The sequence below is a fragment of the Odocoileus virginianus genome, chromosome 15 (assembly GCF_023699985.2).
Source record: "Odocoileus virginianus isolate 20LAN1187 ecotype Illinois chromosome 15, Ovbor_1.2, whole genome shotgun sequence".
Classification (NCBI taxonomy): Eukaryota; Metazoa; Chordata; class Mammalia; order Artiodactyla; family Cervidae; genus Odocoileus; species Odocoileus virginianus.
In genome coordinates, this window is record NC_069688.1 from 24326911 (window position 1) to 24343989 (window position 17079).

The 17079-nt window shown below is 33.9% G+C and overlaps 1 protein-coding gene across 4 annotated transcripts in view; it reads right to left on the minus strand.

Moving 5' to 3' along the window:
- Window positions 1-201: 201 nt before the first annotated feature.
- Window positions 202-17079, minus strand: part of UBE2W (ubiquitin conjugating enzyme E2 W) — a 65384-nt gene continuing 48506 nt past the window's right edge. For all 4 annotated transcript variants that reach the window (XM_070477179.1, XM_070477180.1, XM_070477181.1 and 1 more), the window contains 2 exons: window positions 15415-15490; window positions 202-7450 (listed from right to left, as the gene is read on the minus strand). In XM_070477179.1, the coding sequence (XP_070333280.1) occupies window positions 7437-7450; window positions 15415-15490 (90 nt within the window). In that variant the 3' untranslated portion in view covers window positions 202-7436. The remainder of the gene's footprint in view (window positions 7451-15414; window positions 15491-17079) is intronic.

Genomic DNA, 17079 nt, shown 5'->3' on the forward strand with positions numbered 1-17079 from the left:
GGCATTTTATTAAAAAAGCAAAACCAATTAAGAATGACTCATGATTTACTTTAAAGCAATTTTTTTCAAACTCTCTGGGACAGGAAGGGTAGGGTGTTCTAACATTTCACACAGATGGTGGTTTGCTTTAGATTTGTTCCAAAATTGCTAGTGCCTATGTTTCCTTGAAAAAGCTGGGATAAAAATACAAGTACAATCAGGTTAATTCAACTAACATTTATTAAAAGCTTTTGTGATAGGTACCGTGTGCCACAGTGCTGGGTACACAAACACAGGTGAGACATCGTCCCAGTAGAAAGCGTTCAGGATAGAAGGCTGGCAGGACAGCCTTCTTTAAAGGGAAGGACAAAGATGATAACCTTGTAACTACATTTGTAGTGGACCTTGCAAGTAGAAAAGCAGATAATGAACATTCCAGCAACAGGGAAGAACATTAAAGACCACAGTAGTCTTTTTGTGCCGTTATCTATGGAACAAGGTGTGTAGGGGGTTGAAGAGCAGCCTGAGAACAACAGGGCCAGGCAATGAAAAGTCATAACAAAGGGACTGGAGAAAATGAGGAAGTATCAGAGATGGTTTAAAAAGACAGGCTCAAAAGGACTTGATGATGAAAAATGTCAGAGAGGACTGGTAAATAGTGTTAGATTCTTCATTTGTATAATTAGGTTGGATAGGAATGCAATTAACTATAACAGAAAAGAGAAACAAATAACAGATTTGGGAGGTTGAAAGTAGAGCTAAGAGATTTTTAATGTTAAGCCGGATACCTCTTCTGTAGGACAATCATCCATATTAGGGTCTTGCATGATGACATGTATTTACCTACATTAAGCACTTGAAGGTCAAGTACATGTATGAAAGGTATTTTCTGCCTTACTTTAATTTCAGCTTTCCTTATTTGACACTTTTATCCAGTTAATGTTAAATTTTGCCATGTGTTCTTAGTGTGGAAAGTACTGTGGAATATAGGGAGGATTTCAGTAAGACCACTTATCTACATAGCTTAAACTAGTGGAGAAAAGTCATCCCTTCTGTGAGAGGTAGAAATTACCTAAGGATTATAACAAAGGGAGAGAGGGCCATCAAAGTACAAAGAAAGACAAACCTGGCATTTATCTAATCAGCTACTCATCTAGTTGTTTAGGGCTGTAGAAACAACTTGCTGAGATAAAAGAGCTTTATGGTAGCATGGCTGCCCCAATGGAGGACTATGGTGTTCCTGGGCAAGCAGATCTCCTATGAAAAGAAAACTTAAGACTAGCAGCAGGACACCCTGAATTTCTTCCTGCCAGGAATGTCTGAGATGTGGAGATATTCCCTTCTGCTTATTTCTTTCTCTCTTCTCAGAGCTCCAGGAGCCCCTCAGTTATGTAAGTTAGTTGATCTATCTGTATTTAGGGAAGTATCTGCAAGTTCATTACAGCATGTACAGCCTAAAGTTCAGGAGCACCAGACTCATGATTAACTTGAAGCAAGTGCTCTGGTTTCAATTTCCATCTTTTCTGAAAATGCCCAGTCTTTAACCAGGACTTAATTAACTGTAGCATGAAGAATCACTAAAATATACTAGGCTACACTAATAAGCAAAGATGATCTTTATTTTTTTTTTTTTTGCAAAGATGATCTTTAAATAAACAAAAGTGCTTCAGTGACTATCGTCATTCTGTTGTATTCATTTTGGAAATGGACACATTACTATCTCCATAATCTTTTAAAGATCACAGTCTTTTGCAAAGGGGAACTACTATGTAAATTTTCTCATTATTATAAACTACAAAAAGTTTTAATATCTATCCAATTTAGCATTGAAGTCTACAAAAAAAGAAATCAATGACAACTGCTTTATTATTAAAAGTTACTGAGATTCATAAAGCACACAATGTAGTTTATATTCAACTAACAAAAGTTTCATACATGTATTTAAAAATATATAATATATAGATTTATCTGTCAACATTTATATTCTATTTAAAAAGCAGTAGCTTTACATATTTTACAACTTGATTTTATAAAATATATACATCCACCCTATGCAAATCTTCCAGCATGAGCTTTCATTCCTATTAATAAAATGCACAATTTGTATTTCTGAATATTAAGAGAAAAATGGTACCAGCTAAAAATAAAAAATTCATTATAACTTGAACATGCATCTAACTCTTGGCTACTAGATAACTGACCTAATAATCTATTCAAATAACTGTTACCTTGAGCTTGACAATCAATTTGCATTATGTAAACAATCTGTGGTTAACTATGAAGAGACTTGCATTTCTAGTTATCTGAAACAATCTACCAAACTCTTTATTTGCCCTGTTTCAGGTTTTTAATTAGAGAGGCAGGATTCTTCAATTATTTGATGTGTCACGAAATCTGACAAATCACACGTGACAAGCCAAAGTCCTGTGAGTTTTGAAACCACACTTTTGCCTTTGAGAAAACAGCTCTGAGAATTATTGTAGGAGCAGTTTTCTCAAAACCCCTGATGATGTGTATACCAAGAAATACAACAAGAACTGCTTCTCCTTTCCCCAATCAACTGCACTCAACTTGCAAAACTTGAGTTTTGGTATGTGAGGATGTACTGACGTCTATTCAGACATTCCTGCCACGTAGTCAAAATAGCTTCAGATATCACACTTTAATTAAAATTAAAAAATTTTTTATAAAAGATACTATGTAATAATTTTTGAGATTCATCCCCAAATAAAAGTTGTAATACTAACGTCAGAGAATGAAATTTTTTAAAAAAATCTAAATTATCAGGAGCACAGTCAGAACTAGAACTTCAACTTGAAGGACAGAGATCTAAGTCTGAAGTACAAATTTAGATTCCATGGACCTCTAGTGATAAGGGTGTATATAGGTCTGCCTTTAATTTATGCTGAGAAGATAAAAATCTCCCACAAATTATTTTTAAAAAATAGTTCCATCCAAATCTCAAAAATGATTTTAGAAACTTAAAAGGAAAAATATGTTCATCAAAATAAGTAATTTAATTCATTAGGGCAATAATTAGTCTTTGAGGGACTTCCCTGGTGTTCCAGCGCTTAAGACTTTACCTTCCAATGTAGGGGGTGTGAGTTCAATCCCTGGCTGGGGAACTAAGATCTCACATGCCTCAGGGCCAAAAAAAATCAAAAAATATAAAACAGAAGCAGTATTGTGACCAATTCAAAACAGACTTTAAAAATGGTTCATATAAAAAACAAAACAAAATCTTAAAAAAAAAAGGCTTTGAGAGAGTCACATCCAGAAAGTAAACAAAATTCCCTCGATATCAGTATTTAAGAACTAAATTAGAGCTAACTGGTAGCGTATTTATCAAGCAATTATTCAACAAGTTTAGCCATCTACTGATGGACTAAAATTACTTATCAGAAATGTTTGTAGGATGGAGTCCTTTTATTAAAACTTTTTTGGATGTAATTTTAATAACCCTCCTCTGGATTTCCTATCCTCAAGAATGGGAAAGGGGGAGTAAAGGGGAGGGGAGGAAAGAAGGGAGGGAAGAGGGGAGAAAAAATGAGTGGTCGGAGAGGCAACTGAAAACTGATCCACTGATACCTGTGAGATGAGAAGGTAGACAAATAGAGGAGGAATAAAAACAAAGACTGCAAAGAGGACTAGGGCCAGGAGGTGCAGATTAAAGACACCTTCTTCACAGACCTTAATTATGCAAAGGTATTAGCATAAAAGAATAGTGCAGCAGCTGGCTTTTGGTAGCAATGAATCCTCAAAGGGACATTCAGTCAAGCCTCAGCTCTTTTGGAAAATAAACATGCATACACAAGTTACAAACCTTATGCATTCAGCTAAAATATGTACAAAAAACTAAATAAAAGTGAGATCGAGAAATATAAGGAGCAGTAACCATAAAGGCTGAGAACTAGTGACACCGAATTCTTTATTTAAAAAAAAAATTTTTTTTAAAACACAACAGTACCTCCTCTTCTCTTCTATTTTTAGGAAGAAGCTTTAACAAGTTTTAAATGTCTCAATTCTCAAAAACAATAGGCTTTTTAAAAAATAAGACTTGATTACCATAAACAATTATGTGGTTACATATCATTTTCATATCATTACTGATTTCAACTTATCTTTGAGGCAACCTGGGAACAATTAAGAAGTCACTAGATACCTGTTTTAGAATCTGAAGAAATTATTATCCACCACAGGAATCTAATGATATATGTTTTTGCATATAGTTAAAATTTCAAAAGGGAAAAAAGTAGCTAACTATTCTCATTACTTTGTACCAAATATTTATATACCTAGTCAAAACAATAAAGATCAAGATCTTTCTCCAGATGAACTGTATATAAAAGCTATTTTTAGCATTTTCTTCCAGGGATTAAAAAAAAAAAAAAGCCTTATTTCTCTGCTGGCTAAAAAGGAGGAATTTGTACAAGTCCTTTAGAGATGATTATTAAATTCCTTAAGAGAACTGCCATAAAATTTGTTTTAAAAAATTTATCTTAAAAAACTGAAAACCATTTCTCTCTTTAAAATCTATGGTATTAATTACCTACTTGACTTTTTTTTGGGGGGAAGGGCACCAAGTTTGTGATCTAAGCATGCAAAATAAGGAACTGAATGTATCACTGCCTTAACAGAATTTGGCAAACCAGAAGAATGGCCTTAAAATAAATAAATAAATAAATAAAAAGGAAGAGAGTTCATGCTGTCTGAATCTGAAGGTCTAATTCTGTAGAGCTCTGCAGCAGACAGTGCCTCACAGAGGGAGTGCGGGCAAGAGGGAAGTAGCATGTTCCTATGTACACACTTGCTTGGTATTCTGGTTGTTATTCAACAACGTATTACAGAGAAATATTTTTATTATTACAAAGTCGGTAATTGCCCCTTCTTGAGCAGTGACTTAGGTAAACATCTTTTAATAATGTAACATATTTAAAATTAACTAAATCTAAGTGCACATGAGTTTTCAGTGATTCCTAAAGTTCAAGGAAGTAACGCAGGTGTTATCAGACTGCAAATTCTGAATGGTTGGTGCATCTATGTTTTAGGATATTTCGTCCCATCTTCTTTTCCTTAAACCATAAAATGTACCAGAGTTATTTGGTTCTCCTCTACTTTCCTTTTCGTCATCTTAATTTATTTTATGGTATCTCTATGTAGAGAGAGAGGTATGTTAAAATAGTATTATTCATATTAAAAAATTCAACTGAGACTATATATGACCTATTAATCTATATGATAGCAATGTTATCCTTTGACCTGGTATATTAATTCCTTTGGTGAATAAATGTCACAGGTCATTTCCTTATAAAAGGATTTTAGTAAGAGGACCAGCAGTATGGAGAGAGATTCCCCCACCCCCACCCGGGAAAATGACCAAGTGAATCAGTAGTTTAGAGCAGTTATGTAAAATATGAAAAATACATCATTTACAGCTGCAATTTTCATATTAAAAAGCAGTTAAAAACTAAGAGAAGTTCAAAGCATTCCAAAAAACATTTTTTTGTCTTAGCTAAACTGGCCAACTAATAGGACTGATAAGAGACTGCTAAGAGAACTTAAGTACATCTAGGCACGACAGAACAAAAATGTTTTTACTTTTGAACAGTGGTAGTTGCTATGAATAACTAGCAGTATAAACAGTGTCCACAATTTGGTGGCTGGCCATAGTTTAAAAATTTTTTTCAAGTTAATTTCTACAGCAGACGTATTTTTGAAGTCTACCCACCCCTGAGTTCAACAATTATACTTTTAGAGTGTAAAATTATATGCCCTTAATTAACAACATGTACAAAGCTACAAAATGTCATCTATACAGAGATTAAAAACAATTTTTAAAATATTCTCTGCCAATTATTGATTGGATGGTTTTGCTGGGGTACATATTTCAAACCTTTCAGCCAACTGGCTTTCATTTTTAAGCCCAAATTGATTCATATATTCACTGTAGGATATGTCATAGAGTGCAACAACAGGCATTAGTAAAAATAACATTGTAGTAGAAACAGATTTTGCATATGTGAAAAGGTAATTTATAAAATACATTAATTGCTTTTTAAAAAGAGAACCTAGTTGCAGTATCATTAACTTACATGGTACTGAGAGTTGGACCTTTCAAACAATTTTTTTTTCCTATAGAAAAATGTTGTCTACCTGTAAGTTAAGTCTTAAATAACAACAAAACAGAACAAAACAAATCCCTCTAGAAAAAAAAAACCTCTATGGTTGTGTGAGACAAATAAGCAAACATACCATTCTATAGTGTACTTTTGCCTAAATTTTAAAATAAAAATGTCCACGCTCTTTTGTTAAAACATTAAGCCTCTGTCAAAAATGTATTTCTTATTTTAGGGTACAGGATAGAAGGACAAGATGATACTTACAAGTAAAGAAAATTTACAAGAAAAAACTTGACAAAAGTTTTTCAATTTAAAGTATCATAACATTCAAACTTGACTTCAAACATAACAAAAGAAACAAAATTGCAAACAAAAATGTTTATGGATTTTCCAAACATAAATAAATGAAATAGTGTTTAGGCAGTAGGGCTCATGCTGATGGCTAGCAGGAAGTAACAGAGTGTCATCTATTTGGAAAAAATTGATAATGTACAAACAACAAGCCCAAATTATGGACTGTAGCAGTTTAATCATCACTGCCATTTTTCTTACTTCCAAAGTAAAGCCTTGATTAAACCATTTATACCCTATATTACTCATACCTTTACTTCAGAGATTGAGGAACTATGTACAACAAACAAATTTTATTTTCACCATAGGGATAACATATTGTACCTCTCTGCCAATGTTACTTGAAAACCGTCCATGTCAAAACAATTTGACAGCAGATATAAACAATTCAATAAATACGCAATGATCTTTCATTACAGTCCTTTAAAGACGCATGTTAATTCATGCTGTTAACCTTAGGTTCACAGTGCATAGAATCCAAATATGAGCAGTTGGGGTGACTTTCAGAGTAATGTTGGATCCCTCATTTTATTTATAATCCCACTCTAACCGTTAAGTTCATGTCATAGGCCCTATCACGCATTAATCATTGAGTGGCAGAAGTTAATGAAATTTTTTCATGTTACAACGTCCATTGCCGGCAATGAACGTCCCAACGCCAAGGAAGTCATTGTTATTGCACAATACATGAGGACCTGGAACTTTTCAAAAGCTTAAAAAAATAAAAATAAAAAATGGAATTATATTTGACATTTCCTGACACCTGCATTAATACTGTATGACTAATCAAAGCATGTCAGTTGCCTGGACTCAACCAGCGATCAACATGCGCCCCGAATGCACACGAGTAAAAATGCAGTCAAAGGAAGCAGTCTTCATTGCCTATAGGTCACTTCCAGTCAAAGGTTAAAGTTCAAAGACTGAATGATCAAAGTGCTCATTTTCTCAGTAGGACTATCTTCTGCTAGGAGGATGAGAACAGTGGCATCAACAAGTATCATCTTTAAGAAAAGGAGAAAAAAGATAATTAAAACAGTCAAGCATGCATAAGTAAAAGTTACAAGTCAGTCTAACACAGCAAAACTTTCAAGCAGCAAGAAGAACATGGTTTATGTTTCTGACTCATCTCCCTGGATCCCCTGCAAATGAGTCCATTTTGTGTTCAAGTACATATTCACAAACAAATCAAACTAGGTTTTCAGAGAAGTGGTAGTTCGCACAAATTTTAAAATGATATTATTATTATCAGTATGTTAAGTTCTATTTCAAATGATAAATTGATATGTGTTAGCACATATTTATGATTACCAGTCATCAGAGAATTCTTTTACAGGTAACAATTTAAAACTATAATGAGACGGCAAGTAAACTCAACCAACACTGTCACACTACTTAACAAAAACTAATACAAGTCATTGTCTTTGAAGGAAGTAACTTCACAAATGAGGAATAATCTCTAAATCAATCAACAGTAAATGTTATTAACTTTTCTTCAGAAAATAAATTTTCAGGAAATATGTATATATATATGCAAAGGAGGTCATTTAAAAAAATCCCAAAGATTTAGTGACACCTTCTGATAGCTTCAACACATTTATGTAACATATAAATTCTGGGGGGTTCATCACTTATTTCACAACACTTACCTCACAAAACATATTTGAAGGATTGTGAGGATTAGTTATTATTCAGGAAGAACCTTTAGAAAGATTTAAGACCAGTGGCAACTAACTCAAAGTTGTGAAAGCTCTCAAGGAGAAAATTCTGAAAAACTGGCCAAAATGTTTTACACAAACCATCCCATATTAGTACTGATATATTGCTAATAAAATTCTCACTCATGAAGACTCAATGAGAACTAAAAAGCAGTAAATCTGACTTCTATTCTGGGCAAATTAGTGAAACATTTCACAATCCTATACTTTAAGGGTAATATAAATGGTGAAACAGACTAAAATTTTAAAAATAAGCTGTATCTAAGTCATTAGAATCCTTTAAATAAATAACATCTTTAAGAAGAGAACAAGTAAATAGTTTACAGCCTCTGTCACATTAAAGTATATGTCTTATGGGACTTCCTTGGTGGTCCAGTGTTAAAGATTCCGTGTTCCCAATGCAGGGGATACAGGTTTGATCCCTGGTCAGTGAACTAAAATCTGGCATGCCACACAGCATAGCCAATATATATATATATATATATATATATGTGTTCCTTAAATGACTGCAGATCATGGAATAAAGAAGATACATTTGTCATGGATCAGAACAAGCTTCAGAATATGAGGAGGTTTCTTAAAACCTCACTTCTCCAGTAGAGTATTTTATAACACCAGGGTTCTTGAAATTAGTACTAAAACTAATCACATTTAAATCGCTAAGCTAAGAGATGCCACTAAAATCTACCTAGGATGTCAAACTACTGGGGAGGAACTTTAGCTGGACCCACAGACTGAAACATTATATATTCATGATGGTTATATGGCTAATAAAGAATCTATGAGTAAAAGTTCAATATGGAGACAGATAATGACCCAAACCCATGTCTACCTTTTCCCTAAATAAGAAGAGAATCACTAAGAAAGAAAAAATTCATTTGTTAACAGAGGGAACAGTTTTCTAGTTTTGGCTTCCAAAACAAAAAACAAACAAAACAAAAAAAACAAGTTGTTAGAGTTAATCTATCTTGGGTCAAGACAAGTATAAGTACAGGTCTATAAAAGGCAGTCAAAGAATACAGTATGGTTAACCTCTTGGCTACAATATCTGTGGCAAAATTATGGCCTAAAAAAAAAAAATCTTATCATAAACCACTTAAATTTTTTTCTGGAACTAGAGAAGACCCTACTAAAATTATACCCTCAAATATAATATACAAATTAGCAGTTAAAAAGAGGTGACACATTCCGTGGCTAACTTCACTGGGCCTCTGGAAATTGTGAATGAGAGAACTACATTAGAAGATCACTTAATTTTCCCCAAAGTATAAAAACTATCACATTTTATTAGAAATCACCTCCCTGAAAATTCCCAGGGACAGAAGACTAGAAGTAAAGGAACACAGTTAAGAGGTGAGTGGATGTGAAGTGGGATTCCACCTCCAAGAAAAACAAAAATAAATCAGTCAAGTTTGAGTCTCAACAGTTTAGGGAATTAAAAAGTTTTCCTCCGATTCAAGAAAGATTACACAGTAGATCACACAACTGCTATCCTACAGAAAAAAAGGGCAAAGAATTAACCTGAGTGAAAGTTTGGACTCAGGAATTTAGAAAGTGGTTGTATAACACTAAAAGGTAGTACAAATAAAAAGGTTCACAACTAACAGAGGTAAACCTACAGATACATATTAAGCAAGGAGAAAAGGAATTGTTATACTAGTCTGAGATAATTTTGTGTTCCTATCCCCTTATAATCTTTATTGTCCTATAGGAAATGTTCCAGTTGAATGGAACCAGAAAGTACTCTATACTTTTATAAAAAAAGTATATTACCAAATTACCATCTCATCAGTCTACTGGACATAATATCTAAACATTATGTCAATTTAGTTCTTATAAGTCTAGTTTTCTGGAGCCAATACTCAATAGTCATCTTAAACTACATTATTCAGTTATCTATCACCTTAAGGAAAATGTTTTAGGAACCACAGATCGACACTCCCATCTGTGAAAAGCGATCATTTAAGAAACTAAGTCATTTATATTTAATATTGATCCCAGGAAATAGGTATTATTAATGGATCTCACTGAAATATTTTTATGATGTTATAAAGAGTTTTTTTTTTAATCTTTTTCAAGAACAATTACATTTGCTTTATGATACAGAACTCAGGTTCAATCATTAATCTGTGCACTGGATTGGGTACAGATCTATTTTCTAAGGAAAATTCTAGATCTGAATTGTAGATTAATTCCTCAGTCCTTTTGTATGCTGAGAAGAGTTGTCTTATTACCTATTTTGGTTAGGTCCCTTTATTTTTTTAACCCTTTTCATAGCTCAACTGATTTTTCAAAGCATATAGACCCCTACCTTAACTGGCAACACAGAATATTTGCATTCCAGTGCAGGTATGACCTTAATTCCTTAGTGAATAGAAAGTGAAAGAGTTCTGGGCAACAGGTTGACAGTCAACTTCAAGTAATTAACAAAACAGAATATATATTCACATACCAATGACTTTTTACACTTTAATAAGTTACTGTGTGCTAGAGAAAAATCTCAAAAGTGTAATATAAGGTGTGATGTGTACAAAGACAGTAACACTGGGGTAGGATGACTGGCCTAATTTTCAAGGTGTCCTAATAATGTGTAAGATCACAAATTTAAACTTGAGCTTCTTTTCAACATTGGTGTTGGGCAGCTCAATTGTGGTATGTCAGCTGAGTCCTTCTCGTCTAAACAAAAGGAGATCAACTCAATTTCAGATTTGTTGTTTTTCATTAATAATGACTCCATTGTACATCCTGGAAGCCCCTTCTAAGGTACACATATGTCACTAATCTGAACCCAAATCTCTCTTGCCTCTTTGATTACACCTGACAAACATCCTGTCCCATGCTGACCCAAGTATGTTAGTCAGCACCACACAGAATGGCTGTGAAGTTTGACACCTGAGGCTTACAATTCTATGTGGTTTCTAGAAACCAAATGATAAGTGTTTTGGTGAGTTCTTCCAACATCAAGCAAGCCTTTGCTTAGTCTCTGATATTTTGTTTACCATTGCAGGTCACATCTTGACATTGCTCTGACTTTGCAATCCTTTCAGAACTAAGGTGATGATAAGAAAATAACTAGAACCCATATTTCTTAGTAACTCGCATTCTAAGGAGAATACAACCATTAAAGATCTTTTGGAACTAAAGCGGCTAAGCAGAAAAATGTAAGCTGAAATTTCCAAAGTTTCAAAACAAAGCTGATGTGGTTCTGCTTAATAAATGAGTATGATTACCCTTTTTGATAAGATTTTTCCAAATTCAACTATAGTGCCAAAATGAACTATTTCTCATATTGTTTGTAACTGTTATCGTGGAATATAGAAAAGAGAAGACAAGAGAAACTAAACAGCTGAAATGCTTTAGCTGTGGAAAGATAAAGGCAGAGTTCAAGGAAGAGTCCCTTACTCAACCGCCGGAGTGACAGGGTGGGGGCTCTATCATCTCAAAGTGTAATGGATACTACCCTGCATTGATTTCGTATGACAGTCATTCACGGAGGAAAGCCATCCATTTAACAGAGAAGGCAGGAGAAGAATGATTCAGGCATACAGGGTTCAAGCCAAGAGCAGAAAACTATCGAAGTAAGAATCCGGGGATGGAGGAAGGTGGGTGGGGGTGCGTGTTTTCCAGTGTCCGACTCTTTGCGACCCAACAGACTGGCAGGCAAGAATACAGGAGTGGTTTGCAATTTCCTCCTCCAGGGAATATTCCCAACCTGAGAACTGAACCCACATCTCATGCCTTTCCTGCACTGGCAGATAGGGACTTTTTTACCACTGGAAAGCCCAAAGAACAAACTGAGGATGTTTTAAACAAGATTATCTGTAAATGAAAAAAAGTATCTGTATCTGCAACAGGAAACAAGACCAAGAAAGTAATGGTTTAGTTGAATTAGAAACAGGTGCCTTTTTAAAATGGCTAATTCATATGGGGGCAGGGATACTTTCTTCAATCTGTTTATTGGGAAGATGAATTCCTACACAAACTCTGTACTATTTTACATTAAGTAAAAGGTTAATTTAGTTTAAAAAGCCTTTAAAAAAATTCTTCGCTAACTTGGAGATGATCCATCCTTAAACCATTAAGACTTTCCTACTTCAGTTTTAAAAATACAGATTTTTCAAGTAACATAAAAATGACTATGAAAAACGTCTATGAAGTATATTTTAAAGAATTATTATATTTCCTGACTTATTATGCAAGCTTTTTATTCAAAAGCAGGCAGTAAGAAATTCTAGAAGTATTCTTAAGTAAAGGCCTTCTCTTAAGTCCTTTCAACATAAGACAGCATTAGAGAGCTTCAAAGATGATGATCTTTTTGAAACTTCCCTATGAAACAGAAAAGAAAATGGGAATATATTGTCTAACAATGGGGTGGGACAGAGTGGAAAAGAGGACTATACTTTCAAAATATACTTATTTTCTAAATTTCATCATTCTAAGACAATTTCTTCTCAAGCTTAACAACAACAAAAACAAAAACTTAAAAGTGGTTTCAAAACACCGGGGGGAAGGGGGGAACACTGGAAAAGATAATAGGGAAATTTTCCTATTATTAGTGAGTCTGGGTCTGAAATAGAATGACTACTATCTTGGCAACTTTGACATTTTAAAAAATGTTTGATGTAGTTGGGTTTCTCAACATTATTGATTGACTTATCTTAGTCTCTGATAATTTAAAGAACTTATGAAAGATAAAGGGGACTGTGACACTCAAGGAGTGTTTTTGGGTTTTTTGGAAAAGGTTTTTTGTAAAGGTACAGAGGGAAGAGACAACTCAGTGCTTAGTCCTAAAAGGCAAGAGGATGTGAAAGAAAGAGAAGCTGTTGTTTTCTTAAAAGATTAACCTGCTACATCAGATATGCAGATGATACCACCCTTATGGCAGAAAGTGAAGAAGAGCCTCTTGATGAAAGTCAAAGAGGAGAGTGAAAATGTCGGCTTAAAACTCAACATTCAGAAAACTAAGATCATGGCATCTGGTCCCATCACATCATGGGAAATAGGTGGGGAAACAATGAAGTGACAGACTTCATTTTTGGGGGCTCCAAAATCACTGCAGACGCGAAGGCAACAGTGAAATTAAAAGATGCTTGCTCCTTGGAAAAAAAAGTTATGACCAACCTAGATAGCACATTAAAAAGCAGAGACATTACTTAACCAACAAAGGTCCATCTAGTCAAGGCTATGGTTTTTCCAGTAGTCATGTATGGATGTGAGAGTTGGACTATAAACAAAGCTGAGCATTGAAGAATTGATGCTTTTGAACTGTGGTGTTGGAGAAGACTCTTGAGAGTCCCTTGGACTGCAAGGAGATCCAACCAGTCCATCCTAAAGGAAATCAGTCCTGAATATTCATTGGAAGGACTGATGCTGAAGCTGAAACTACAATAATTTGGCCACATGATGCGAAGAACTGACTCATTTGAAAAGACCCTGATGCTAGGAAAGATTGAAGGCGGGAGAAGGGGACAACAAAGGATGAGATGGTTGGATGGCATCACTGACTCAATGGACATGAGTTTGAGTAAACTCCGGGAGTTGGTGATGGACAGGGAGGCCTGGTGTGCTGCAGTCCATGGGTCGCAAAGAGTCGGACACGACTAAGTTGAACTAAACTTGCTATACCACCAGGCTTCCCTGGTGGCTCAGATGCTAAAGAATCTGCCTGCAATGCAGGAAAGCCAGGTTGATCCTTGGATCAGAAAGATCCCCTGGAGAAGGGAATGGCAACCCACTCCAGTGTTCTTGCCTTGAGAACTCCACGTACAGAAGAGCCTGATGGGCTACAGTCTATGGAGTTGCAAGAGTCAGACTCAACCGAGCAACTACCACTGCTATACCACCAGCAAATAAGACAAGTTTTATTAAGCTCTTAGTCCTCCTCCTTCAACACCACACTCATTTTATAAAACTGCCAATAAGTTTCAAAATATTAAAATTTAATTATTTTACTGTTTTGAACTTTTACGCCCATGATTGTAATTAATTTATTCTTGAGTAGCGATTATAAATGGTCTTTATTATTATAAAGCTATGTTTTCAGCAATTTTATTTTTTAACTTTACATTGACTGTGATTTGCAGTTTTTTCCCAAGCTTTTATATACGATTTACATTTTCACATTATCTAAATGTTTAACCTGTGACTCCTTTTAAGTTCAGAAGTTCTTCCTTCCTCCAGAGCTGATACCCAACTTAAAAAATATACTTTGTCTACTGTATGTAGTTTTTAAAATGCTTATTAATTCAATCCAAAGGAAATATTTTCTATATGAAAAGATAAATTTCTATTTCCCAAAATGGTTTTTGGGAAATATTTTCTATATGAAAAGATAAAATCTTCTTTCCCCAAAATACCAATTTTCTAACAGGATTACTTACTAAATAATTTTTCCCTTCTCATTGGTTTGTGATACATTTATTTATCACATATTCAAAACTTATATACAAAAAGGCCTAGAAAAGAGTAATTCTATTTTGATGTCTGTTCTTACACTATTATCTTTTGGTGTTTGGTAGACTTTTCCTCCTTCAATATCTTAATTAAAAAAAACAAACAAAAAAAACCTTTCTCATCTTTCTTTGAAACCTTAAAAGCATCCATTCTATCATTCTACTAAACTTCTATTGAACTACACATTAAACCAATAATTTATAAAGAATACACATTTTTATAATATTTCAAAATAATTTTACGGTTTCTTTTTTCTGTTTTTAATTTCAAACACCTCTCTGAGGAAGCAGTTTAGAAAAGGTGATAGCTGCCTTCAATTATTAAGCTACCATCACCCAACAAAAACAGAAATTAAAATATTAAAAATAATGTATTCATAAAGCTACAATCAGTAGAACCTCAGATTTTTTAGGAATAACTATTAGATTAGGAAGAGCTTTCTTTAAGTTACTAGGCCATCTCTAACAATATGACATTCTACCCGCCAACAAGAGTACCACAGCTGAGTACACTGGCATCATAACTTCTATCTCCAGTAACAGGTTTCCAAATAGGCTAGTTCTAATTTGATTTATTATTATTAAGTACTTCTTTTTTATAATAAAATAGTAGGGCAGAATATTCAAGCAATTTTAGATTCTACTTGTATGATGGCTATGATTTTATGTGCTCCATTAAAAATCTGGTCTAACTTATCCACAACATCCATTACATAATTACTTCTTTTTCCCCAAGCAGGTTTATAATCTTTCAAACATAAATACTGAAAAATTATCATTCTAAGTAAAACTGCTTACCATGATACCACCATTTTGTTTTCTTTGGATTCTTGTTACATGTTCGAACATAAAAAGAATTATCTGGTGGTCGTCTCTGAAATGAAAAAGTTTAAATAGATAAGTTACAAAACAGGAAAACATAAGGAGACAGTTTTAATAAAATCTCTAGGCAAAATTATTATAGAATGTGTAAGAAACAATATAAATGCTGATGTCACACTGAAAAAAAAATATTCCAGGAAATGTAGCCTCTAAAACACTGACATTTTTTTTTTTTTCCAAAACAGATATACATATGTGATTTGGGTTAGCTTCCAGTGGAATTACTAGAGAATGACAATCAACCATAGTGGCAGCATAATCTAGGTTCTAAAGAATTCTAGTTTTATTTATCTTGTCTCCCTAGAAGTAACTTAATAATTATTTCTATGAGCTAATTAAAACAAAAGTCTACCTAACTAGCTTTGTCTGAGAAATTCTAGCAATTTATAAACAATTTATAAACAATTTGCTTTCCTGTAAAAAAAGTATAGTTAAGGAGAAACCAAAGGATTCAGTTTCCAAAATGTATGTAAGAGGAAAAGAAGGGGGAGATACATTATCATTTCTACTATACATATGTCCAGACCAGCACACTATTAGATACATATGGCAGCTCTACAGGGGAGCTCCATCAGAAATAGTGATGCCAACAACAGTGAAGACAGGTTGTAAAATAATTTTCTTGAAAACTATTAGATGTTGAACAAACACAAGAAATATGTGCCTCTCTACAAAGATTTGGAAACATGTGAAATGTGTATTAAAGCCACTTAAGGCGGGTTAGTAGATATATGATAGGTCCAACTAAACAGCAATGCTGAATAGGACTACTGATGTAGCAGGAATTGAAACTGACAGTCTCACTTGACGCATCCAAAATCCACATACAAAACTATTATCTAACTCCTATGAGATAGCAGTAACAGTAATTTAACACAAAGAGTAGAGCATAAGACGCTGAACAACTATTCCAAGATTATCCTGTTTATACAGTTAGAGAAAATTCCTGAAAAATTACCATGAAATCAGATGCCTACTTCAAAGAATAGATGGTCTGCTATTGTTTGTCCTGTAAAGTCATAACCTGTGCTCGTGTGGAATAAGCTGCTACTGCTGCTACAATTTTATAAACTCATTTATCACATCCCAATCTTCAAAAAACAAAAGAAAGGGGAAAAGTTCATTCTATTTGCTTTTATCAAGAATATAAGCAATTTAGTAAGTGACTAGGCGATATGTTTCTTAAAAAAATAAAGTAAGGATACAAAAAACTGGATTAGCTAAATTGTTTTAAGAATGGAATACAAGCTGGAAAGTTTGGACTATCTATATCACAAGATCACTGAGACTAAAGTGTAGGTTACTGAAAGGCCCCTGGTCTCAATATCAGAAATGATCTTTAATCTGTGGACATAATGGATTTAAAAGCCTTCAGTCTAGGGAATCATTCTTGACTATGAAAAAGGAAACTGGAACAGAAGAATTATGACTAAAAAATGCCTCTGGTAAAATTAAAATTTGTATTCTGAGAGTTGATTATTAAAGTGAAATTCATATATCCATGTCCACTACAGAATAAAACTCACCTGTTTAACAGAACAATTTTCAGTGAATTTTAAAAGACTTTTTAAAGTTTGTTTC